Source organism: Cercospora beticola, chromosome 6 (genome assembly GCF_033473495.1).
Source record: "Cercospora beticola chromosome 6, complete sequence".
Taxonomy (NCBI): domain Eukaryota; kingdom Fungi; phylum Ascomycota; class Dothideomycetes; order Mycosphaerellales; family Mycosphaerellaceae; genus Cercospora; species Cercospora beticola.
Window position 1 is genome coordinate 910,545 of NC_088940.1, and position 23,880 is coordinate 934,424.

The window sequence follows — 23,880 nt, forward strand, 5'->3', positions numbered from 1 at the left end:
ATTCAGCGTCGGTCCCTACCCTGCACTCCTGAAGCTTGGAGACTGATCTCGCTCGAAGATTTGAAAAGGCATCCCTTCTTTTCGCAGGGCTTGAGCCATCATGAAGCCGCTGTTCCCAGCAACGGTGATCAGAAAAGGTTTGGCCATGGCTCAAACGAGGCAGGGACGAGAAGTTGCGAAGGAGTCGCGCCTTGGAGCCGCTTATGCATTGTTTCCGAAGAGCCTGCGTGAGGTAGCAGCCATGATGATTCACGTGTGCTGGCCCGTACGCATGAATGTTCATGCCTGCGTAATGACATAGCACAAAATCAGCCGCTATCGATATGCGTTGCCGCTCGCTCTGCAAAGGGTTACGTCCGACGCATATGACCAAGCTTTACGGCCATGTCGCCACAAGGACGGTAGTCTGTCCAAGTGCAAACTTCGGCCATGTTAAAATGAGTGCTTCAATGCCACTCAATCAATCTCGTCCTCTATCTCAGCAGATTTCAAGCCACGCTTGAATGTTGTAAAGCCAGTGGGCAACCAGCGACGGTAATGGTATTTGAATACGGCCTTGCCATGAATCAATGCCAGGGGAATTGGTCCATAATGTCTGGAGTCGCGAGAGTGCGCAAGATTGTCGCCAGCCACCCAGCAATGCCCTTCCGGTACCTACCATATGTTAATTTTCCTGAAACAATTGGCAATGGACATCGCTGTGCTCCTACCTGAATCATTGCATCGCTCTTGCCAGGTGTATCCATCAGTACGAAGTCACCTGGCATTCCCACCACCCTTTTGAGACCATACTCATCTTTGATAGGTATTTTGAAACTGACCAAGTCGCCTAGCTGAATGCCTCGTCCTCGCCTGTAATATCTACTAAGGCACACCAGATCACCGGTGTAGGCAAACGTCGGCAGCATAGACTGCCCGTGGCAGTTATCGATCACGTAGAAATAGTTCGTGAAGACATGGTAGCCGAGCAAGAATGCGGTGGCATACATCATGGAGGGTAGAGGGTTGACATTCCGCCAGTTGATTTTCGTCAGGTAGTCCCATGTTTTCACTAATGGTGACTTGCTTTCGTTGCTGGGCTTCGCACGTGTGTTCCTGGATGATGTCGATGCAATGTTGCGCCAATGCCGCGCTATGGGCTGCGAGAGACCTCGCGATGACAGACGAGAGAAAATCATGGCTGATGAGCTGACATGTTGTATTCCCGCTCTGATCGTGAGTTGCGAGGGAGGACATACGCCGCGGGAGTCTGCACATTCAACTTAGAGTTCGGTTCGGCAGCGGCTTCCGAGCACGCTAGCAGGGATTCGGCACGCAACCCAAAAGTTCTTGCTCGAGAAAGAAGCTGCACTGCTGCTTCGCACTACGATCCCACCTCGATATTCTCTTTCCATAAACGGTTCGACACAATGGCGAAAGCACTCAAGTTGAAAGCTGCGCTCGACAGGCAAAAGGGTGTCGATCACAAACTCGAAAAGCAAAAGAAGAAGCAGAAAGAGGCAGAGAAGCGCAAGCGAGCGAAGCAGTCGAAAAACGATGCTGATGAAGGCGACGAGAATGAGGGAGATGAGGTTGACTTCTCTGCACTCGAGAATGTCCTTGCCGGCGCAGAGGTCATCGAAGTCGACGGCGAGGAAAAGGTGGACAAGAGACAGAAACCCAAGGCCGGCAATCGCAAAGAGCGAAGAGCCGCCATGCTTGCCGCCAAAGCAGCTGCCGAGGCAGAGGAGATAGCGAATGGCGGCAAGAAGGAGGAAGACGCAGAAGGTTGGGAGACCGACGAGAGCGAGGACGCGGAGGATGCAAATGGCGGCGTTGAGATCGGCCCACTGTCGGACGAATCTGAGTCGGAGTCTGAGATCGAGAACGACGCTGCTGAGGATGACGAAGACGACGAAGAGGACGAAGAGGATATCCCGCTATCAGATCTCGAATCACTGGCGTCCGAAGACAAGGAAGACGTTGTCCCACATCAGCGTTTGACCATCAACAACACGGCTGCTCTTGCACGATCATTAAAGTCAATCGCACTGCCTGCCGACCTGCCATTTTCTGCTGTCCAAGCGATCACTTCCGAGGAGCCTGTTCAGATCGCAGATGTCGAGGATGATCTAAACCGCGAGCTCGCCTTTTATCGACAATCACTCAACGCAGTCGCAGCCGCGCGCTCGAAGCTGAAGGCGGAAGGGGTACCGTTCAGCAGACCGACCGACTATTTCGCTGAGATGGTGAAGTCAGAGGAGCAGATGGGCAAGGTGCGAGCGAAATTGTTAGATACCGAAGCGAGGAAGAAGGCAAGTTCGGACGCGAGAAGGCAAAGGGATCTCAAGAAGTTCGGCAAGCAGGTACAGATTGCGAAGTTGCAGGAAAGGCAGAAGGAAAAAACGGCGACGTTGGACCGCATTCAGACTCTCAAGCGGAGTAAGTCAAAGTATCGCTATCTGCAGTTGTATTGTATCGTGCTGACCCGTTACAGAACGCCAAGGCGCAGATCTCGCAGCCAACGAGGACGATCCATTCGACGTCGCGCTGGAAGACGCCGCCACTACTGCTGCAAAGGACAAGGCAGAGCGAAGAGCTAAGGGTGATGGACCAAACAGGAAACGTCAGAAGAAGAATGAGAAGTTCGGGTTTGGTGGCAAGAAGCGATTCTCTAAGAGCAACGATGCCAAATCGACCGCAGATGACAGCGGGTATTCAGTGAAGAAGATGAAGGCTGGTAGCAAGCGACCAGGCAAGAGCAAGCGTGCACGAACATAGTGTAATGTCAGAAGGCGGTGCAAAAATGTGCTTGTATGGGGATTTAGCGAGGCGTTCGGTACGTAAAAATGCACAGTCGATTGGAATTACGCCATGGTCTATGGCGTTCTGACTACCAGATCCACGTCGTCCCCCGATTTCTGCCTCAGTCGTCAAAAGCTCAGAAAGCGAACTGAGATTATCGACACGCCTCTCCAGTTCCTCCCCCGTCGGAGTCTCGCACTTGATAACATTCGAAGTTCAGATATGCCTAGGCGGCCTTGATGCACACCAGCTTGTGAGACTTCCAGTGCTTGGCCTGGCAATCCTTCGAGCAGTACTTCCTGTCCTTGCACTTGGAGCACACCAACAAAGCTCTGCCGGCATTGCTGTGGGTGGCCTGACAATCCGCAGCCCCACAGATCTCATGGTTGTCCTTCTCAAGCGCGTAGGCTGCCATGCGTGCTTCGATCTTGGCAACGAGGCGGCTGTGTGGCAGTCAGTGATCGGCACAATGAGTTCTGGCAATTCAACACAAGCATACCTGTCGTCAGGGCCCTTGAACATGCCGTGCGGCGCAGGCACATTCATACCACCACCACCAGAAAGGCTGTTGGCCGTCTCGAGCAACCCAGGAGAATCAAAGTACCATGGCTCGCCTTTGTAGCTGCCAGGTCCGTTCAGAGCGGCATCCATTTGAGTGAGCGCATCTGGCATCAGACCGCATTTGGTGAACATCTTGCGCATGTTCTGAAGCGTGTTAGGAGAGAGCTTGCAACCCAGTGACATGGCGCCTATCAACAGTCAGCTTGTCATGGCGGTGACTTGACGGCTCTGTCGAGGTAGCACCTAGGGAAACTCACAAGCTCCGAGCAAAACGAATGCATAGCCAGAGTCCGGATACTCGTACTTTGGACGCTTTCCGAAAGCTTTGGCTTCCCACTTGCTCAATGCACTATCGAGTGGTGACAAGCCAGTCGCAGCATCTGGGGTCTCGAGATGCTCTCAGACAACCTGGACGTCCGATGGGCAGTACAAGCTGTAGTAGGGTTCAGGAGCAGCATCTTCCGAATCCGACTCATTGTTGGTAGACTTGGCCTCCGCGTCACTTTGAAGCTTGTCAAGGCCACATTCGGCGCTCAGGTCGGCGACGATGTCGTAATCGTAATCGGACTGGAAGAGTCCATAGCCCCAGGCGCCCATCTTGGAAGGCAGTGACGATGAAATGGAGATTGGTGAAACGGAAGACTCGGACGTGAAGTTCGAGAGTGAATCGAAGGTGAGTCACGGAAAGCAGCAAACGCGCAAGGTAGCCGCTCTTGCCTTCTTCGACCAGGCAGCACACGAAACTCGCGCGCGCACATTGCAAAAAGGACGTGTCGTGCGGCGCTTTGCATATTTTGCGCATACCTGCACACCGCTGCGCTGACGCACACACAACCTTCAGGACAAAGCTGTGTTCGCAAACGCTTTGCCAGTTTGTCCACCTCCTTTCTGGGTTTTCTCAAACCCACTCCACGGCCAGGAAGCTCACTCGAGTGCATCTCTACGAACATCGGAGCAATTGGTCGGGCGACCTTCGTCACTCTCATCTGCGCCCTTCGTAAGCTCAACACTGAGTCCTCACTCGCAACGAAGCTGCAGACTGAAATGAATACAGATTCCCTCAATTGCCACACACAGACGAAGCCATCATGGGCGGCTGGGGGTTGCAGCTCTTCTGCTGCGACATGGACCTGGACATGATTCGCAAGCTCACATACGACTGCGGTGTGAATGCCCTCGAAGCAGAGCACGGCAAAACTCCCAGTAATGCTTGCGCCCATCATTGGCACGCCATGCGCGACGCAGACCATAACATCATGGCGCATGAGGGATCACCGGAATCAAGGTCTATCCATGTTCGCCCCTATTCAACGGACGGCGAGAAGAACATCAACTTCTCTCTTCTTGCTTCTTTGTGCACGCACCCGGACATTGTCCGCCAGTATCTCGACAACTCCGGCATCTTCACCGCGAAAATGACATCGTTCCGCCTAGAGGCAATGCAATCTCGTCCGGGCGTGCCAGGTGGCACGCAGGATCCATGGGGTCCGGCGTACAAGTTGTGCCTGTTCGGAGCCTGCGGCATGACCCTCGGCGTTAAGATATCGGACGGCGAACGCGACTCTATGCGGCAGTATTACAAGGACTGTGGCCTCGTGCGTGACGCAGTGACCCAACTTGGTGCTGCGCTGGACAGAGACTCCGGCTACGTGGTAGGTTTATCCAGTTCTGCAGCTCAATGCACTTTCGGATGCCCAAGCTGACCGCTCACAGAATGGTGTTCCATGGGACTTTGGTTCTGTTGCTCGCAATACTATCATTGCGAACGGAGGACCATCACAGGAAGACCTGATCTTCCCTGGCACTGGTCTGCTGGATACCTGGTAGGGCAACAAAGATCTCCGCGGCTTTATAACTCGATACTGATTCTCTTTAGGGCACCAGATCATGGCCGCTACGACGACAAGATGTGGGACATGCGAGATGCCGTTGTGAAAGCTGTCGCTCAAGGAGCTCGTCCGACTGTCGATGAGTGGACCACGACCTTTGCCAGCATGTTCTTCTGTCCCCTACTCGAGCCGCGAACCAAGATCTCCTCCACGAAAGCCGATGCTCGAACCAACATGTGGCGCTACCAGGCAGTACGATTCGCAGCATTCTTCGCGCCCGAAAACCCACACAACAAGGCCTGTGGCACGTGCGGTGCAAGGACCAAGGCAGATGGTACGCCGCTGTCATCTTGTGGCGAGTGCAAGAAGCGCAAATACTGCTCCACTGCTTGTCAGGAGCAGGAGTGGGTGCTTCACAAGTGGCTTTGCTTGCTGATTGGGAAGATCGACGCATGGCCTTCGGAGTACGAGAGATACGAAATGACGCTTCCCTCTCTTGCATAAAGGACCGATCAGTAGGATGTTGGCATCTTGATCACTTGCACGTGATAGCGGAGGCTGATACTCGAAATTGGTCTCCATACAGACACAGCTTGGCTATTGACCTCTTGCATACGACGACGGAGGCTCGATCCAAAGGTGGTCCGCACAGGACCATAGCTTAGATGAGTCAGTTTTACGAGCAGAAATTAAAACCTTTCAAAGGCCAAACGATGCCGGGCACTGTAAAGTATTAGGCCTCTTTCCACGTCATAGCTAGGCAGCAAGAAGCCTTTCGATCGACCCGTGTCCAGAGTCCTACCTCGACTGTTATCCTCTTTGTGTTGGAAAAGCACATCGAACACCGTTGAAGATCTGATTCGTAGACTCATCCACGTATACATTGGGTCCAATGCACATGTCGTCGTTGACATTCACGGGTCTCACTTGGGAAAGTACAGGCGCCGGCCATGTTTCCCAGTTGCGATACCTGGATAGGCAGGCGAGACTGGCGTCCAATGTTAGAATACAACGCGTAGCCAACGCTTGAAACATTGAAAGGTTCGCTGTCATCGATGCTGTACAGAATGCTCTCAGAAATACAAATGCTCGCTCTCTCAATCGTTCTTGTTCCGACTGCCACTTCTTCGAGCTCCTGCCTGGGAAGGGCCTAAAAGGTCCTCAGGAATATCATTCCAATTCTCAGTCCTCGTCGCCTGCTGCGGCTGCCGTCTCTGTGACTTCGAATCCTCGTCACTACTCGTATCATAATCCGTTACGCCATTATCATCTTGTTTCCTCCTATCAAGCGACTGCATCTGCATGCTGGGACTGCCGTTCCTCGGCGGCCCTGCCGTGGCGTTCCTAGCCTGATCCACAAACCCCTGACCAGGAGTCCATTTCGGCCGTGGCGGAGGCAGCCACGCTTGTTGGCTTGCCTCACGATTCCACATGGCGTCTTCTCGCATCCTCTGCTCGCGCTCTCGTGCGATTCGATCTTTGGCTTCCCAGAATGTGGGGCTGACTTCCCAGCTCCAGCCGTCGCCAGTGGTGTTCAGGAAAGGCAACGGCCACTTCCACGGAACAGGCCCCATGACATGCAGCAAGTTGCGTCTCCACCCAAGATCAAATGCATTGGGTAGGCGTTCTGAGTCCAGTTCGTCTTGATAGTTGTTGTATCGATCTCGCTCTCGTTGAGCTTCAAGTGAAGCATAGGATCTGTGCAAGCTCTGCTGTGCGGGCGACGAGCTGAGATTACCGCTTGCCGCAGGTGGGAGAGGGGATGGTGTTCGGGTGTTTGGGCCAGACTCTCCTTCCTCAGGGCGCAAAACGCCGGGTAGTGCGTTGGCGTGTATCTCCTTCAGGCGGTCAGTGAGAGGCTGGTGCTCCCCAGTCACGACTGCATTCGTAATGGGAGTCTCGTCTTGTGCCAGATTGTGCCGATTCGGGTCCTGAAATTGGCTTTCCATGCTCTTCTTCAGCGGACTCAAATATCTTGTCTTCTCCAGACTTTCGATGGTGGTCTGCCCAGACACAACCAAGTATATGTGCCAGCCCGTGAACCCAGACAAAACAAGGCCGATGATGCCACCTAGCACAGACAAGAGAATCGTGTTGACAACGATCAAGCCCTCCATATTCTGCACGCGATCGTTGAACTCCTCCCACACCCACCACGCACTAACCGCGAAGCACGACCAGCAGAACAGGCTCGTGTATATTAGGAATAGCAGAAAGGCTTTGTAGTTCCTCAGCCCCACGCAAGTTGCCAGCCAGGGGCAATGATGGTCCATTTTCAGAACACATTGCCCGCATGTTGAGCAGTGATGCGTTCGATCTGGCTTGACGCATTGGCACTTCTTACAGAATCGTGGTTTGCCGGTGCTCTTCGCAGTCACGCTGTTGTGCATGCGCTCCCATTCCCCCGGAACCGGCTCCACTCCCTCCTCTTGTTGCCGCGCATAGTCGTTGTATTCATCATGAGAAGGCACACCCTGGTAGTCGCCCTTTCTGCCCCTCTTTCCGCCCTGCGCATCTAAAGGCGATCCGGGAGGTGTGAAGACGGCGATCGTATAGCTGACGTTGGCCAGAGCATACAGCACTATTCCGAGCGCTGCTCGGAGATATGCGCCAAGATCGTCGCGGCCGATGAAGGAGACATGGCTCTCCACGTAGACCGCCCAGGTCGTGAGACCGTACACGAACACGAGAGGAAAGAAGGCGAAAGTGGTACAGCAGCAGCGTTCCAGTTTTCTCGCCCACGACTTCGTTCTTCGATGGAAGGGCGGCGAACGACGCGAAGAAGATGAAGGGTTGGCCAGCGTGGGCATGTCGGAGAATGAGGTTGATGTCATGTTTCTATCGCCAGAGTCGCGTCGCGTCGGCCATGGTGGTGTCGCGGTCGGTTCGTGACGTGAGTTGTTTGCCAGTCTGAGGGATAGAGCTCGCTGTTTACTGCCAGAAAACGGTCCAGGAGAAATGCAGAACAGAAATGTGGTAATGCCTTGATTAGCAACCAGGATCGACGTCGTGTCGCGTGGCGCTGCAGCCGACGCCAAGAATACTCCGAGCCTTTCACCTCACCTCCTCCTTGCTGCGCGTAGCATCGAGAACACGACGTGAACATTCGATTGTGGACCGACAATTCACACCTCGGCATCGGTAGTTCTACTTGCGATACTGAAAATGTCATCCGATCTTTCAGCTAAGGTCGACAAACTCAACATCAACGCCGACTCCAGTGTAAGTCACAGAACACAGCCAAGCAGTTGTAGCTCTCTCTAACACACGCCACAGTCTGAAACCAAACCTTCAGAGCTCGTCGCTGTCGTCGACGATCTGCTCAACCAGTTGAGTTCCAAGTTCAACAACGTCAGCACCGAAATGCTCGGCAAACTAGACGATATGTCGAAACGCCTCGATGCACTGGAAGCCCAAATTCGTGCTGGAAACGCTGCCTCTGAAAGTGGTGCTGGAGATGAGAAGTAGTGCCGTGTTTCGTTTTTTGAACGAAAGCAAAACACGACAGGATGTGTGCAAGTCACGCTACCCTGCTGCAACCGTCGCACAGATGCTACTTTGGCAGGCCGAGGAATAAGCAGAGACATGAGAATCTGCCGATCATTGAGCCCCGCTGAGAGAGCCGATGAGAAAGGAACGACACAAGATACTTTCCTGGCCTAGTCCGGTGTGTGAAGACGCAAGCGTGCAGACTGCATTGGAAGAAGCAAGAAGCGTCGTGGCCAGCGCCAGGGAGCCTTGGAGAAAGGGCACGATCTGCGCGATGTGCATGGATGCTCGATTCCATATATCCTCCAAAATTTTCTCCGAAATTGGCGAGCAGCATGGAAGTAGCCAGCACACGAAAGCAAGAATTCTTGATCATGGTCAATGAAAGAACTTGAAAATCGACGAGACAGGGAGTGCGCTTGCCGAGCGCGGAGTTGCAGCTATCTACAGAGATGGCTTAAACCTCAGCGAAGACTTGGAAGCAGAAAATTATCATCAGGAATTCATCATACAGTCATATACAGTACCATTCCTGCCGTCCAGGCGCGATCATCCGGTCACGGCCTTGCGTCCAGCCAAGACAATATACACAATCAATACTTTTGTCCGACGCCAATGTGCCCGCCAGGGTCAAATCGACTCCTCACGTTATCAGGCATACTCGGTGCCGGCGCATGACTGCCGGGAAAGCCCTCTGCTTTCGCTTGCATCTTCACCTTCTCCATCAATCTACCCACAGGTAGAGAAGGAGCTTCCACCTTCTTAACCATTTGCACTCTCATATCATCATCGTACGCATGTAAAGCGTAGTGTTCACGGATCAGCCGCTGCGACTCAGGATGTGATGTAGCGTAGATCTTGTGCGTGCAGCCGTCGAGTGCACAGAGCCAAGTATCCTCTTGCACAGGGTCTTCCACCTCTGCGACGTCGTTTAGTCGGAGCGGCAAGTCAATATCACCACCACTCGAGTCAGGTGAGGTGGGAATATCGATTCCTTCATCGTCATGCGGTCGAGAGTTCCGACGTTTTGGCTTTCTTCGTTGCAGGTCATCCAGATGGTCCTCGCTTTTTCGTTTCCCGGGTATAGGTGAGGATGGAGGGTCAGGCTCGTCGTCTGAGTCTTCAGTTTGCTGCTTGGGCCCTTTGCCACCATTACGTGCCGCAGATTTACTAGCCTTGCTGGCGCGTGGCCGCAGCGAAGACTTGTTCTTCTGCTCTCTCGCTCGTATTTCCTCGTCGCTCTCCTCCTCTTTGGCAGGCGTTGCAAGGACGTCTGTCTCGACTGGCTCAGGATGCCGCCGCGTATGTCTTCCAGGGCGGGTCTTTGGTGGTCCCATTGCCAGCGCAGGCTCATTGTCTTGCTGCACATCTTCCTGCGTATCTTCCTGCTCTGCTACTTCGGGAACTGCGTCGCTAGTCTCCGATGCGCTATCAGGAGTCGCCACTTGAGGTGTTGCGTTCTTTGCCGGTCTGCCGCGTTTTCGTCTGACTGGTGCCGTAGAAGTTCCTATTTCGGCGGACCCTTGTCGGGTCGTGCGTACTCTGCCCGTTTCAGCTTTAGTCTGAGGTGCCAGGTCCGCATCAACGGAGGTTTGCCTTGTTGAGCGTGTTTTGCTTTGCCGCGATGGTATATTCGAGCTCGCTCCTGGAGGATTCTTCCTGCTATGTCTGGTTTTCGATGCGGGAACTTTATGCTCCACGGGTGTGTCTCGTCTTTTCCGTAACATGGCTACTGTGTCGGGAAATCGCTTATACAGGTGCTTGCAAAGAGGATATTTGGTCCAGGGCAGACCTTCTCTTCCAGCAAGCATTGAGCCGATGAGGAAGTCCTTGTGCTTGTATATCCGAGCGGAACCTTCCTCTACATCATCCACATCCAGCACGTCCCGGGCATAGTTTTCGAAGATTTCCTGCGCGCTGTAATCCTTAAGCAGCGTTCTGTTCTTGCCTCGGCCCTCATAACGCTCGGTCTTGTATGCATCTGCAATGTAGTAGAGCACTTGCACCGCCTCGCACATCTCGTCGTATATCTTCTGGTATTTCTTGGCCGGATGCAGCCGGTGCCAACCTGCTTTTCCAGCTGCCCATATTGCGGAGTGACCATCATCCTCGCCGAATGCAAACTGTCGCACATCTTGCAATTCTACCCTCGCCCGCTTCGGTTCGGTCTTTGGTGTGCGTAGGTACAAGTCGTACTCGTCCTCATCGAGTGGCTCGAGCTCGCCAACGACAGTCACCGGGTGACCAGCTTCTGCTACTAGCAGACTGACGAGATCGCGTTCGTCGCCGATCGCATGAACGAAGGCTTTCGTCAAAGTGAACTCGTTCCAGTCGTCGCTGTCTTCCGCTGAGGGGTCGCGTGGGCGGAGCACCTCCACTTCGGGTATGGCTGGTGGCATGGTCGTAGTCGGGGGAGGTCAATGATGCATCAGCAGAATTGCGGTGTGCATGCAATCATTGTCGAATAGTGATAGTGGTTCGTGCTCGGACACAGCGTGAAGGCAGACGTGAGTTGACCGGCACCTGGGCGCGCCTTCCTGGTCGCGACGTGCACGCTAAGATAAAGTTTAGCGGCTGCAGGGATCGGAGCCAGGTGCGCGGAGCTTGTGCTCGCGCTTTTCGACGGCCAACTCTGTCGGCGACATCAACGACACAAATCCCATGGGGGGTCGCCAATTACTCTTTCGCAGCCTCAAGCAAGCAATTCATCCCACAAACAAACCTGTACCAGGAATCGCCACCACCATGTCGGGCCCCATTCTGGAAGGCGTTCTCGGTACGGTGTGGGTCCAATCCATATCATGCTTCGTCTTTGCATTCTAATAATCACTCGCAGCCATCAACAAACCGCCCGGCATAAGCTCAGCTCAGGTCATCCGCGATGTACAGCAGCAGTTCAATCCCTCCAAACTATTTCGACCATGGCTCGATCGCGAGAGATCGAAGATCGAAAGCGAATCGCACAACCAAAGACAGAAACGCAAGGTGAAGGCGCGAAAGCTGAGAGATGTCAAGATGGGTCATGGAGGAACGTTGGACCCGATGGCGACTGGTGTGCTCATTCTCGGCATCGGCAGCGGAACGAAAGAACTAGGCCATTTCACGACGGAATGCACAAAAAGCTACGAGGCCGTAGTCTTGTTTGGCGCAGCGACAGATACCTACGATACAGAAGGCAAGATCGTTGGGCGAAAGGCATATGAACATGTTAGTCGAGAGAGGATCGAGCAAGCTCTCGCCAAGTTTAGAGGCAAGGGTATGCAGAAGCCTCCGATCTTCTCCGCACTTCGAGTTCAAGGAAAGAGGCTGTATGAGTATGCGAGAGAAGGCATACCACTACCGAAGGGCTTCGAAATTCAAGAGAGGCCTGTGGACGTCACTGAGCTGGAACTCATGGAATGGTACCCGGGAGGCACGCATAGCTGGCATTGGCCTAGCCTCGAAGCAGAAAGCGCTGAAAAGGACCTCGCGAGACAGGCTTTGCCTGACCAGCTTGGCGGAACGAGTCCGAAGAGAGACGCGGCTGAAGAAGCAACTGGCGAAGCAGTGCTGAAGAGGAAGCGATCTGAATTGAACGAGGGCGAAGCGAGCACCACAAACGGGTCACTATCGAAGCGATTGAAAGTCGATGAAGACGCGAGCAGTGACGTGTCAACACCTGACATCATGCCTGCCACAATCAAGCGACTGTCCACGCAGGAGGGAGCGCAACCTGACACGGAAGTTGCTCAACCTCCCAAGGACGCAGAGCAGCCGGCGAGTTCAGACTCGAAAGCGGCTCTTGGGTTACAGAATGAGGAAACGAACAATAAGTCAAAGCCTTGTCCGGCTCCGGCGTGTCGGTTGAAAATGACTGTCACTTCTGGCTTTTACGTCCGATCTCTTGTTCAAGATCTCGGGGTAGCAGTAGGCTCGCTGGCATGCATGTCAAGCTTGGTGCGCACCAGACAGTCTGATTTCCAGCTCCCCACCAACGTCTTACAGTACGACGCATTGCAGGCAGGCGAAGATGTTTGGGGTCCGAAGGTACAGGCGCTGCTCGAAGAATGGAACGAGAAGAAGAACGCGCGTGGCAGTAAGCCACAGGATGAGCGGACATCTTCCAAGGCTGCTGATGCACAGACTGGCGATGTCGAATGATATGACATACGGGATCTCGCACCAGGACAATTGGTGACCATGATTAGACTTCCGCCGGAAACTTGATTGATGATCTCAGTAATTCCCACAGTCCTAGTGGTCACGGTCTGGCCTGGTCTCAGCAATCCTGTTCTTGGACTCGAACTAAAACGCGTACACTGTGGCACTGCTTGTGTACACTCGATCGGACAGCTGCCGAGGCCACACCTTCGAAAAGGCGCCAATTAATTTTCCGGCGAAAGACTGCACGATGCCAGTAATGGAAAACTTCCGAGCAGTTGTACACACGGGCTCAATGGCTACGATATCACATCAGAAATGTCAAGTTCGAGATATCTGGCTGCTCTCATACAGCTAGCATCACGATGACTTTTGTTGGCATCGTGAGATGATATCCGATATCGTCCATTGCCGACCCGATGGACCTCTCCTCATCACGGCTTAGCTAGTGCTCACTGCGCGATGCACTGCGCGATGCAGGCGTCGAAACTGCTAGCATGCAGGACGCATAAATGTACTCCAGACATGATTCCAGGTCTTTCAAGCGCTGAAGTTGTTAATGCAACGCAGCTCGCCGCCCATGGTAGTCAGCAAGTGATTTCATCAGGCTCTTTTGCGGAGTCCCAAATTGCAAAATCGTTCTCGCGCGAGGGGACGACGACTATTGGCAGAAATTCCCCAGCATCGAGGTGATGGAGCTGACCTGCTATGGGACCTATTGTCCACTCATATCCACAGAGGTCCGAACTCACAATTGTGGTTCTCAGCCACACATCAAGGCGTACTAGACCCGTTCCTGCTTTCTCTAGCAATCCTTCCGCTGCACAGGGTGCGTACATTTGACTCCACGATGCGTTACCGTCCCGCGCCGCGCACAAACGCGGCGATGCGACAGAACGATTGGTCGGACTTTCATCCGGTTCATCCTGGGGTTCAGATCACTCATGTGGCTCCAAGCAAGAGGCAAGCCCCTCCACTCCTATACCGCGGTGCCTATAATACGCGACGTGGTGGTTGGCGCTTAATGCCGGCATATTAAGACGCCCTAGAGCTACGACTCGCCAGGCATCGAGATCGCCAGTCTCTTTTTTGACGGACGTGTGCGGTGCGTCTGCAGACCTCTTCGCGCTGCCACTGACATGTGAGCTTCAACTCCGGGGCGGTGCTAGCGTTGTCAAATGATACCGTGACGACGGGAGAGTACGTAAGTCAGATCGTGAAGATCGATTTCGTTGCAGATGCCGTGCAGATGGCTTGCGTACGGCACTCTCATACGCTGCAGCTGATGGCTCAGAAGACAAATACGACCAGCTCGCTTCACGAACAGGGCAGTGATGTGCAATGCATTGAACAATGCAAATCTTCCCGCAGCTTGCGTGGTTGTTGCCAAATTCTGGCGCCACAAATTGCTTTCGCTGATGTGATCCCTCCAGAACCCAACGACGCTGTTCACATTTCTCATGCGACTCACTCGTCCCGCAGCTCGATGTGCAGGACCCGGAAGACCACCTAACAAATTGTTCTCCGTCCATTAACTAGTGTGACCGACAATTTGGAGACACCGCCAGAGCGCAAGTATCCGATTTGATGCTGATTACGCTGCAGCGGGTCCCTAGTTGGCTGCGACGTGTTCACGAGCAGCTTTTCCTCCATCTTCCGGCCTGTCGCAATCCCTCCCTGTAGGTCGGCAGTTACGACCTCTGGCAGCTCTTGACCGGCGTAGAGTTTATTAGCGAATTCCAACCAGGCCCCTACAGCATCAGAATAACCGGTGGCGACGCGACGTTCCGCCGATGACAGTACAGCGCTACTACGCGATTGCATGAAGCTACAGGGCTGTCAAGTCTGGAAACAATGGTGACAGAACGTGGTAGCGAGCCTTGAGCGAGACGTTCAAGGTGCAGTATTGACTACAAACCCTAGTTGTACACCCGATCATTTGGTTCGCCTCCCAACAAGGCGAGTGAGGCGCCAACATAGACGAGGGAGGCCGGCTAGTAGCAATGAGGATATTTGATAGCTGCTGGTCAACGCTCAACGAAATCGACCTCACCGCAAGTTCGTCCTTTGCAGCGAACGACCCGACCAGTTGGAACCAAGTGTGTGTTGGTGCGTGACGCTGCCGGCATCACACAATGGTACGAAGACCAGTGGGCGCTTAAGACATATCAAACAAGGAGCATCTCGCACCAACCGAAGAGGAGCCGCAATAATAACGTAAATCACCCGGTTTCTCGAGGACGACGTCGACAAACTCGACATCGATGGCAGAGGGAGACAAGCCCCTTTCTACAGGATGGCCGAATCGGACCTATCAATCAACAACTGCACTTCGCTCAGGTGCACATGGCGAGCTCAAGCGAAGTCGTCTACAATTCTGTAGGCTTACAACATGGGTTTGTGTGAGGGAGAAGACTTGCGCTCTGGTGACCCGACTGCAGCGAACAGAGAAGTCCTTGCGGTAAACCAATACCCTACGATCTCTGCTAACGAAGCATCCTCTCTGGCAGGATATTTGTTCGTTCTTCTTCGGTCAGCTCTACTCCCAAGAAGTCTTTCAACGCCGCCACTCGCTCCTCCTCAGTCTTGAGCTCTGCCAAAATCTCCCTCTTCCCGGCCACCGTCTTGCGTACGCTGTCGTTGAAAAGCGTGACATCTCCGACAATGGCCTGACTTGCTTCGTCCAAGATCATCTTCGCACAAAGGACCGAGTAGGTGAAGAAGGAGCGTGGATTATGCGATGTGAAGAACGACATCATCTCGTAGTCCTGCGGCAAGAACTCTGTCTCAGTGAAGCAGTAAATTGGCGTCCACACGTCCTCTCGACCAGGTTGATCAGGATGAAGACAGAAATCATAGCACCACAATTTCTGCGCATCTTGCTCTCGGCTTGCGTAGTGTTCTGGTATGCTACGCTTTTGCAAGCGAATCTTTCTCGGTGGGATCGCTACTGCCTCGAATCCGTCCTGGAGCGGAAACACGATGTTGGGACCCATTGGCGGCGTACCCGCGTCTACTACATACCAAACTTCTTCGATTCGGACCAGGTTGAGCATATGGTTCCAGGCGTCATAGGTGTCGCCCTGTTTCTCCCTGATTTCCGCGTTTATGCTGTATGATCGACTGACACGGCCAGCACAATTCCGCACGTCGTAGCCTAAGCTCCGCAATACGGTTCCGAAGAAACCATTGTGTTCCATGCATCGCCTAGTCCATTGTCAATTTATGCTCAAGCAATTTCATTATGCCAACATACCCTCCTCGGCCATGAGTCTCTCCTCGGACAACGAACTTTTCGTACAGAACATCCATATGCAAGGACACCTGTTTCTTCGCCGAATAATGAAGTTCTAAATTCTCAAACGGGATGTTCGAGACGTGGTATAGTTGCAGAGCTCTGAGCAGAGGAAGGCCATGCTCCTTTGTTGTTGCCAATGTCGGATCTGTTAGGACTGGCGAGGACAGATAATTCTCAGGAAGCTTGATGCGTGAAAAGTAAGCTGTCAATTGCTCTTTACTGTATCGTGGACGATCTGCCGGGTCGATTGGTAGCTGCGTTAACAGCGTTGTGGCGTTGTGAGCCATCTTGTCGGCTTCGAGAGATTCGGCGACACAGTCTGGTAGTTCAGACTACTATGCTGCGCTAGTGGGTATAAAAAGCTTTGGCTGGTTAAACACTAACACTGCTAAATTGCATTTGATTATAGCACCTGGCAATGTTTATTTAAGCAACAAGCAGAGCACTTGAAGCTGCGAAGTGATCTTATCGTAGTACGAGGGGTAGGAGTGAGGGGTCCAAGCTGAATACCGTCTCGTCTCGTAAGCAGATTATTCAGCTTGGCGTCGCAACCGCGTACGAAACTTTCGTGTTCCCTTTCTGGCGCTTGATGTTTCTCACAGAAATCGTCCCAACGAAGCTGGTGTCAGGAACGTGAGTCCCTCCACACGGATACGCACCAGCGCCCACGATATCGACAACTCGACAAGTGCCATCAGCTCCAGTCACGATCGGCATTCCTTCTGCTGTGATCACATTGTTGCTCGTCAACTCCTCTGGTTTGTACCAGTACAGTTTCACCGGCAAAGCCTGGTCCACAAAAGCGCTGGCCTGCGACTGAATCTCGTCTTTGTATTTTCCGTCAAGAAGACCTTTGAACTCAACAAAGCATGCATCGGGATAGTGAGAGGCCTTCAGTTCAGTGATGGGTAGCTCGTGCTTTGCTGCAAGCTGCCTGACAGCAAGTCCAATGATGTGGCCAGCTGTGTGTGTTCTGCTATGGGAGTCTCGTTTCTCACCATCAATCTGTTGTTCCACAATGTCGCCTTCGCGGGGTTGCTCAATCTCCCCGTTGGCATGGGCTAGATGTAGAACACTGCCGCCGCTGCCGTATCGCACGGATGTGACTTGCAGTTTCGACCCGTTGATAATCATGACACCGGTATCGCAAGGCTGGCCGCCACCTTGGACATAGAAAATGGTCTCCGTGGTCTCAATGACGTGGTATTGTGAAGAATCATCCCGGGAGTTTGTCGCGGCTTTGAAAATAGTTTTATCTTCATCTGAGAGGTCTTCGTACTGCCGTATAGCTTTTAATCGCGTCAAGAGAGTTCTCGCGGACTCGTCAACTTGGTAGACGAGTCTCGTTGTGGGCTCAGCCGAACTCGCCATGACCATGAAGAGGGTATAGAGGATCCAAATTACACAGTGAATTGAGTATTAACGGACTGGTTGGAAAGGTTAATGAGGGCATCGAGAACAAGAAATGACCTGTCCTCTCAGAGAAGGCAGTGGCGATCTTCACGCTATCACGTGACAGCTGTCATTGAGCAGTCACCTATGATTGTAGAGTCTGATGGAAGGGTAGATCAAGCATATAAGCACTGTATATTACGGCGCTATAGTGAGGAGCTGTATTATCGATATCTTGTTCTGTATCGTGGAGCTGTCCAGTTCAAAAGTCATATCTCGTGTCATTCTTGATCGTGATCATTTTCATAACGACAAACTTCCGTGCGATACCACACTAAACATTGAATCGTTTCGTTCAACACGCTTCTTCGCCCAGCATCGACAAGGTCTAGAGCTGCAAACATCGCAGCGACTAGTGCACTCCACCAACGTAGGAGGCGTCGATGGTTTCTTCATAATAATTTGTTTCGCCTCGAGCTCCGGGATGCGTAAGGTAACGCTAGGTCTGCCAATATCTTCCTCCAAGAAGAGTGCTACTGGTGCGGAGCTTTTCGCGTCTTCTCGCTCCAGGATCTCGTCGGTGAGTATTTTCGTAGCGTCGCGGTCCTTCTCTGGCAAGGCATCGATCTCAGACAGCAACAGGCTCAAGATCTTTTGCGCCCGAATAAGGAGATCGATCGTGATGTTATCCTTGACTGTAAAAGTCGGAGAAAGTGACTGGTCCCTGCGAATGACGCCAATTTCACATTTTGCAAAGCGGATAAGCCAATCGATCCTCCATAGATCGCCCTCGATGCGCGGCTTCAAGTCGGTCACGTATAACCTACGCCGCTGCAGTCGCAGAGAGGGCCAGCTGGAATGCCAAATGGCATTGAGATGTACGACGTGCTGTAAAAGTACGCTGAGCGTCTGTGTATCGTGAGAGACAGCTCTACAGAATGCCTCGTTCGAGAACTCTAGGCCTTCGTGGTCGGCGTTGATCCACGTTAGGACCAAGCTGTAGGCACTCAGTGTCGACGACTCAGACTCCATCATCCGTTGACAAGAAAATGCTGCGCGCGTGTCTTGGTGCCAGTCGAATTAGATGCGACTCCTCGTGGTGTTCCAGGATCTTGTACTGGCAGTCCGACAACTCGGTGTTGGCAAAATGATGGTAGGTTGTGAGATCCCCTCGTAGGTAGGTACGGACGACAAAGAGTGACTCTAGTTAATGGAAAAATCGGCTCAGGAACGCACGCAAGACCTGTAGTCCAAGAGTCTGTTCCAACTTGCAGTCATCTGTCTGCCCATGCGCGCAAGGCCGGCTTACATATACAGCTGGCATGGCCATGGTAAAGGGTCCAGCGAAGGGACCTTGGCGGCGGGCCAGAATATTGCGCCCAGGTGGCACTATCGTGACGCTCTGCCTGCGAAGAACAACGATTGGGATTAGTGGTTCGGAGTATTGCGCCTGGTTGTGCGTAATTCAGCGATGGACAGGGTTGAGATCTGTGGAGAAACAGCTGGTGTGAGATTGGAAGGCATGTGTCTATGTTCCACTGGCTCACAGCGCTGTTTCAAGAGACTCAGATGGCCCCCATCGCTGGGACAGCCAGACGCGTGAAGCTCGAGAGCTCAGTCATGCAAGCGCGGCTGGTGTGTAGTAGTCTCGAGCAGGCGTGACCTCTTCAGACGCGTTCTAGAACTGTGGCTCGTGTGCGGGACCAACAGTCTCACGCCAGAGACCGAGTGGCTGTCTTGGGGCACTTGTACAACTCGGTCGACTCGTACGAGTCGAAGCAGAAGGAATCTGTATCATTGTTGGCGAAGGGCTTGGCCTGCCCAAACGCAGGATCGTTCAAGCGTCAGCGAGGATGTTTCGAGCAAGCCATCACATGATACTCGTGGGCCTGAGCGACTCAAGAACCAACCCTATAACGCCACTACCAGCCCAGAGATGTCAAGAGATTAGCTAGAATAGCGTTTGTGACACACATATAAGTCGCGTCCGGTATAAGCCAAGAGCTGCCGGTAGATTGCTGCGAACCTTTTCAGCAGGCGCCGAGTCGTGTCCGTGGTGTCGTGTAGCAGCATTCTTGATGAGTGCATCGTCATGTGGTCGCACCGGACGAGCTTGTCACATATACGTCTTCCGTGGTTGCGCGTCAGTTCATCCTGGCGCGAGTCTGATTGATGAAAGAGGAAAGTGTGAAGTGTCGAGGACAACAACCACCAACCAGCGGATGCGCCTGCCAAGCCTCGGAGCGTGCCGTCCGCAGCTTCCCATCTGGAGTGAGCATCATCACCAGCTCCATCCATGCTGTCGGGTTTCATTAATGTCGACATTCGCGGATGCCACGAAGCTGTATGATCAATCGCGCATCTTGGCCCGTTCGCGCTCGTTACTTGCGAGTGCGCGTGCGTGCACCAGCATGGCACTTGCGACACAGCTCCAATGCACGTTCGCCACCCGCGCCTCAAGGTGGCGAACATGCCTCCAGCAGAAATACTGAGCATGGAGAAGAGAGCAAAGGTGCGATGACCCGGAAGCTGGAGCAACTTAGCGAAGAGTCCTTGACGACAGGCGGACGAAGTGCTCGAAAGTCTGTCGAGGAAATGGGCGGAGCTTCGAGCTTCAGTGAGGATTTGCGTCAGCAGCTCGAAGGCAAGATTGCTGCTGCTGACTTCCGCAACGATTACGCTGGCGCCATATCGCAAGCAAATTTGCCAGCAAGCGCTCCTAAGCATGTACGTGAGAGCGCGGCTGCTGAGCCATGGACCGGGACGGAGAGCATTGCAGATGCCAGCCTACGGATGCTCAATGATAGCACTCGGTCTATGCCACGCGGTGGTGGCCCTCCACGACAAGTTGATACGGGCCGATCGAAGACCAAGTACAGTGATGGCGTACGTATTGCGAACGCTCGAGAAAAGGCGAACAAATATTCGAAAGACGACATGAACGGAATGACCGATGAGGAGCGCGAGAAGTTCCGTCAAGAAGTTCAGGCCCGCTTTTTACCCGGCGCTCGTCAGGTCGCCGCTTCAGTCCAGGGCATAGTCTCATTGGCAAACCAGAGAATTGAAGACGCGATCGCTCGAGGTCAATTCAAGAATATTCCTCGTGGTCAGAAGATAGAACGCGACCATAACGCTAGCTCACCGTTCATTGACACCACCACGTATTTGATGAACAAGATGATCAAGAAGCAAGACATCGTGCCTCCCTGGATTGAGAAACAGCAGGAAGTCATAGCGACAGCCAATACATTTCGAAAGCGTCTGCGCTCAGACTGGCGGCGACATGTGTGCCGAGTTATTACTAGCCGTGGCGGTAGTCTTGAATCACATGTGAAGCTGGCTGAAGAATACGCATTCGCCGAAAGTCTCGAGAATCCATCGAAAGAGCAGATTGAAAAGATGAACGCCATCGACAGCCAGGGTCACCTGTCCCAAATCACCATCGCTGGAGAGCTCAAACCAGGAAATTCGGACGATGCGACGCAAATGGATGAAGAAATCAAATTGCTCGAGCAGACATTCAACGACGATGGCACTTTGAAGTCAACCGAGGAACAGGTCAAAATTCGTACACAGCACACTATGCTGTCCCAAGCGCCACCACCAGATGCACCGCGAAGACCTACTGGTAAGCCTCCCGATAACATGTGTGCGTTTGAAAAACTAATCACCTTCCAGTTGCGCCCTTTCGAGACCCTCAATGGGAGAAGACCGAGTTGTCCTACCACAAGTTGGCAATCAAGCAGCTCAACGAGCTGACTCGATCCTACAACCTCATGGCACCCAATCTCGCGAAAAAGCCCTATTTCTCACTGGAGCGAGAACTGCGTAACTGTTTCGCCGATGTAGCGCCTCAGGTCGCTGCCGCAATTCATGCCAGGGCGACAGCGCCTAAAGTCAAGGGCATAGAAGTGATCGGTCACAGACCTGGCTCAGTGCTCGACAAATTTGCAATGGACGGTGCTGGCCACGTGTACGATGAGCGGAAACCTCAATACGGTTTCAAAGAATTCTGGAGAGACCTCTTCGCACCCAACAAAAGCTAACCCAGATCCGGCTTTTTCCAACGAGAGAATTTTGAGTCCTTACTGTGTATCATTGAGAATAACGATAAAGGATAAAAAGCTCAACCAGCAAGATTTGTGCGCGCAGTTTTGTTGCAGAGGAAACATCCAAGTTTTTTCGGCGTCCCAGTCCCATCATACTGGTTCCCAGTCTCGACCTGGTTCAGTTCTCATCCAAGTGCAAGCGTTCCTGAGCACTGTCCCCGGAACACGTGCGACGGATTTCCCTGTTCAACCAGATCTCATGCTGGTGCGACGGGACATTTTTCCTTGCTGATCAATCCGACAATGTTGCCGCTGGCTTCATCACGTCTCGGCACATCAATAATGCCTGAACACTGTCAGCGCGCAAGCCGCGGTTCCGTCCGGGCTTCGCGACTCTCATTTGTACGTCGACCATTGATTGACATCAATGCGTATCCCCGTCCGGTGCCTTTCTCGCAACGATTTGTCACAGCAATGGTCCACGGCCATACGATAACAGGAGGTAAAGTTGCAGTAGATCGGTCCTGCAAGATGAAAGTCAATCACGACACACCTGTAGTGTAGCAACACCCGGATCCGGCAAACGCGTTCTATACCCTATATGCAAGCTTTTAGACTTTCCGGCAGAGACAGACTGGTGCGGGCGGGCGTGGTTGATGATCTTCGTGGTGGAACTAAGGAAAATGCGAACCAGTTGGCTGCAAGCCTGCAGCTGTCGGTCGGACGCTAATTCTCAAGCCTTCTGCCAATTATGCCCACGATTGGTACCCGACGTGTTCGAGCTAAGCAGCCAGGCACGAAAACTTACACGTGAAAAGATGGTTCTGGAGTCGGATCTTGGATAGAGAGTAGAAATGATTAACTGATTAAAGTTTACTTAGTTTTGTTGGCGAAGACCGGCTTTTTTCGGAGAATGTCTCCAATCTTATCGTCATCTACAACGTCCCCAGGACGTGCAATACTTTGTCTCCTCTACAACATCGGTGTCGCAATTCCCCTGCTGCGTCCGAAGCTCACACTGCAGCGGTGGTGCTCCGACGCTATCTGTGCTTGTCCGCAAACCAGCAAGATCTTGTACTCCTGGGACTTGGAAAGCTTGTCCTGCAAGGAATCGGTCCGGCTGGAAGAGAAGTGGAAGCAGACCGACCGAGCCAGAAAGGGAGATCGAAGCGGAGTGGCTTAGTCACAAGGAGAAAATCGAAGCGGAGCCAGCTCGCTTGATTTGGTGATGGCCAGAAGTCTGTCCGTCGCCCCTGTGCCCGCTGTGCGTGTGAACGACCCCAAGTCCCCCACTCATCGTTGCTGAGAGATCTTCGGGGCGCTTGATGTGTGCGTGACAGAAAATGGTATCGTCAGCGGCGAGTAAGTGTCGTCATCGGAAGCACCACTGGTTGCGAACGGGATCCCAATAATAACTCTGTCGGTGGGCGGCTGACGCTGACGCTGCTAAATCGCTGTTAGTCGTGACGAAGCATGTACATGCGGTGGGAGCGAACATACGATGTTGTGAGGAAGAGCCGCCTCGATGACCCGACGTCACAGCGGCTATACTAGGATTCGGTTGTGGAGGACGTTCCGGGCTGGGGGAGATGTGCCGTCTATTTCGATTGCGACTGTCCCGATATCGAAAGACATGCCACAACATCCAACGTATTACCCAATTTTCCTCTTCAACTCGATCGGTGTCGCGGCCGAGATCGTAGACTACTCGGGTTTCCGGGCGAGCTAGACGATATATTCGTAAGATTTCGCGGTGCGTGACGGTTTCGCTGATTTGGGCATTGCTATATGGTGGTTCCACGTTTGTGTTGCCTCTGAGGGAAGGAACGAGGACGTCCTGGGATTCGGTCATGCGTCGGCGGCCTTCGACGGCTTCTTCCTGGAGGTGAGGTCAGTAGTTGCTCAAGGTGTGATATATTGGCAAATGTAAGCAGCACACGACATACCTTCATCATTGCATATACTCGTCGGTGGAATTCATTTCGTTCGTCGAGGCCGAGACGCTCAAAAAATCGGGCTTTGGATTCGCTTTGGGCCAGAGCCGGTCGTGGAGGGGCCATGGAGACAGACGTGGGAGGAAGGTGAGGTGTATGGCTCTCGACAACGGCGCACTATGGTTCGTCACCAGGCTCAAAGGGATCGGAGCTAAGCATCAGAGGGAATGGGAGGGCATTTTGTGTTATATGACAGGCGGCATCGCGTTGCAGCCCAATCGTTCTGCTATTCCAGTAAATTGCGGAACTCTGTGACGGGGGACGCACTTAACTTTGGAAGCTATAATACTCCCTAGCAGTCCACCCCAGCATTGTGGGCGGTAGGTGCAGGAGTCAGGCAGTTT

General features: G+C 53.1%; 14 protein-coding genes across 14 annotated transcripts; 5 read left to right on the plus strand and 9 right to left on the minus strand.

Moving 5' to 3' along the window:
• Positions 1-456: 456 nt before the first annotated feature.
• RHO25_009464 (uncharacterized protein) lies at positions 457-1,178 on the minus strand (the record flags this gene model as incomplete). The annotated part of the gene is made up of 2 exons (XM_065603187.1): positions 457-654; positions 711-1,178. The coding sequence occupies 2 exons, from the start codon at positions 1,176-1,178 to the stop codon at positions 457-459; spliced, it is 666 nt and encodes a 221-aa protein (XP_065459259.1).
• Positions 1,179-1,409: 231 nt separating this feature from the next.
• RHO25_009465 (uncharacterized protein) lies at positions 1,410-2,760 on the plus strand (the record flags this gene model as incomplete). Its single annotated transcript, XM_023600999.2, has 2 exons — positions 1,410-2,421; positions 2,477-2,760. 2 exons carry the CDS (start codon positions 1,410-1,412, stop codon positions 2,758-2,760), a joined length of 1,296 nt encoding a protein of 431 aa, XP_023453871.1.
• Positions 2,761-3,010: 250 nt separating this feature from the next.
• On the minus strand, positions 3,011-3,528 carry RHO25_009466 (uncharacterized protein; the record flags this gene model as incomplete). Its single annotated transcript, XM_023601000.2, has 2 exons — positions 3,011-3,227; positions 3,284-3,528. The coding sequence occupies 2 exons, from the start codon at positions 3,526-3,528 to the stop codon at positions 3,011-3,013; spliced, it is 462 nt and encodes a 153-aa protein (XP_023453347.2).
• A 216-nt stretch (positions 3,529-3,744) lies between these two features.
• On the minus strand, positions 3,745-3,942 carry RHO25_009467 (uncharacterized protein; the record flags this gene model as incomplete). Its single annotated transcript, XM_065603188.1, has 1 exon — positions 3,745-3,942. The coding sequence occupies one exon, from the start codon at positions 3,940-3,942 to the stop codon at positions 3,745-3,747; it is 198 nt and encodes a 65-aa protein (XP_065459260.1).
• Positions 3,943-4,433: 491 nt separating this feature from the next.
• Positions 4,434-5,678, plus strand: RHO25_009468 (uncharacterized protein; the record flags this gene model as incomplete). Its single annotated transcript, XM_023601001.2, has 3 exons — positions 4,434-4,997; positions 5,059-5,168; positions 5,222-5,678. The coding sequence occupies 3 exons, from the start codon at positions 4,434-4,436 to the stop codon at positions 5,676-5,678; spliced, it is 1,131 nt and encodes a 376-aa protein (XP_023453348.1).
• Positions 5,679-6,271: 593 nt separating this feature from the next.
• RHO25_009469 (uncharacterized protein) lies at positions 6,272-7,984 on the minus strand (the record flags this gene model as incomplete). The annotated part of the gene is made up of 1 exon (XM_023601002.2): positions 6,272-7,984. One exon carries the CDS (start codon positions 7,982-7,984, stop codon positions 6,272-6,274), a length of 1,713 nt encoding a protein of 570 aa, XP_023453349.2.
• A 355-nt stretch (positions 7,985-8,339) lies between these two features.
• Positions 8,340-8,642, plus strand: RHO25_009470 (uncharacterized protein; the record flags this gene model as incomplete). Its single annotated transcript, XM_023601003.2, has 2 exons — positions 8,340-8,396; positions 8,451-8,642. The coding sequence occupies 2 exons, from the start codon at positions 8,340-8,342 to the stop codon at positions 8,640-8,642; spliced, it is 249 nt and encodes an 82-aa protein (XP_023453350.1).
• A 614-nt stretch (positions 8,643-9,256) lies between these two features.
• RHO25_009471 (uncharacterized protein) lies at positions 9,257-11,062 on the minus strand (the record flags this gene model as incomplete). Its single annotated transcript, XM_023601004.2, has 1 exon — positions 9,257-11,062. One exon carries the CDS (start codon positions 11,060-11,062, stop codon positions 9,257-9,259), a length of 1,806 nt encoding a protein of 601 aa, XP_023453343.1.
• A 346-nt stretch (positions 11,063-11,408) lies between these two features.
• Positions 11,409-12,803, plus strand: RHO25_009472 (uncharacterized protein; the record flags this gene model as incomplete). Its single annotated transcript, XM_023601005.2, has 2 exons — positions 11,409-11,439; positions 11,500-12,803. The coding sequence occupies 2 exons, from the start codon at positions 11,409-11,411 to the stop codon at positions 12,801-12,803; spliced, it is 1,335 nt and encodes a 444-aa protein (XP_023453344.2).
• A 2,486-nt stretch (positions 12,804-15,289) lies between these two features.
• RHO25_009473 (uncharacterized protein) lies at positions 15,290-16,388 on the minus strand (the record flags this gene model as incomplete). The annotated part of the gene is made up of 2 exons (XM_023601006.2): positions 15,290-16,010; positions 16,060-16,388. 2 exons carry the CDS (start codon positions 16,386-16,388, stop codon positions 15,290-15,292), a joined length of 1,050 nt encoding a protein of 349 aa, XP_023453345.1.
• Positions 16,389-16,635: 247 nt separating this feature from the next.
• Positions 16,636-17,478, minus strand: RHO25_009474 (uncharacterized protein; the record flags this gene model as incomplete). The annotated part of the gene is made up of 1 exon (XM_023601007.2): positions 16,636-17,478. The coding sequence occupies one exon, from the start codon at positions 17,476-17,478 to the stop codon at positions 16,636-16,638; it is 843 nt and encodes a 280-aa protein (XP_023453346.1).
• Positions 17,479-17,796: 318 nt separating this feature from the next.
• On the minus strand, positions 17,797-18,528 carry RHO25_009475 (uncharacterized protein; the record flags this gene model as incomplete). Its single annotated transcript, XM_023601008.1, has 1 exon — positions 17,797-18,528. One exon carries the CDS (start codon positions 18,526-18,528, stop codon positions 17,797-17,799), a length of 732 nt encoding a protein of 243 aa, XP_023453351.1.
• A 1,482-nt stretch (positions 18,529-20,010) lies between these two features.
• Positions 20,011-21,539, plus strand: RHO25_009476 (uncharacterized protein; the record flags this gene model as incomplete). Its single annotated transcript, XM_023601009.2, has 2 exons — positions 20,011-21,121; positions 21,172-21,539. 2 exons carry the CDS (start codon positions 20,011-20,013, stop codon positions 21,537-21,539), a joined length of 1,479 nt encoding a protein of 492 aa, XP_023453352.2.
• A 1,375-nt stretch (positions 21,540-22,914) lies between these two features.
• Positions 22,915-23,602, minus strand: RHO25_009477 (uncharacterized protein; the record flags this gene model as incomplete). The annotated part of the gene is made up of 3 exons (XM_023601010.2): positions 22,915-22,988; positions 23,043-23,421; positions 23,489-23,602. 3 exons carry the CDS (start codon positions 23,600-23,602, stop codon positions 22,915-22,917), a joined length of 567 nt encoding a protein of 188 aa, XP_023453908.1.
• Between the last annotated feature and the right edge of the window lie 278 nt (positions 23,603-23,880).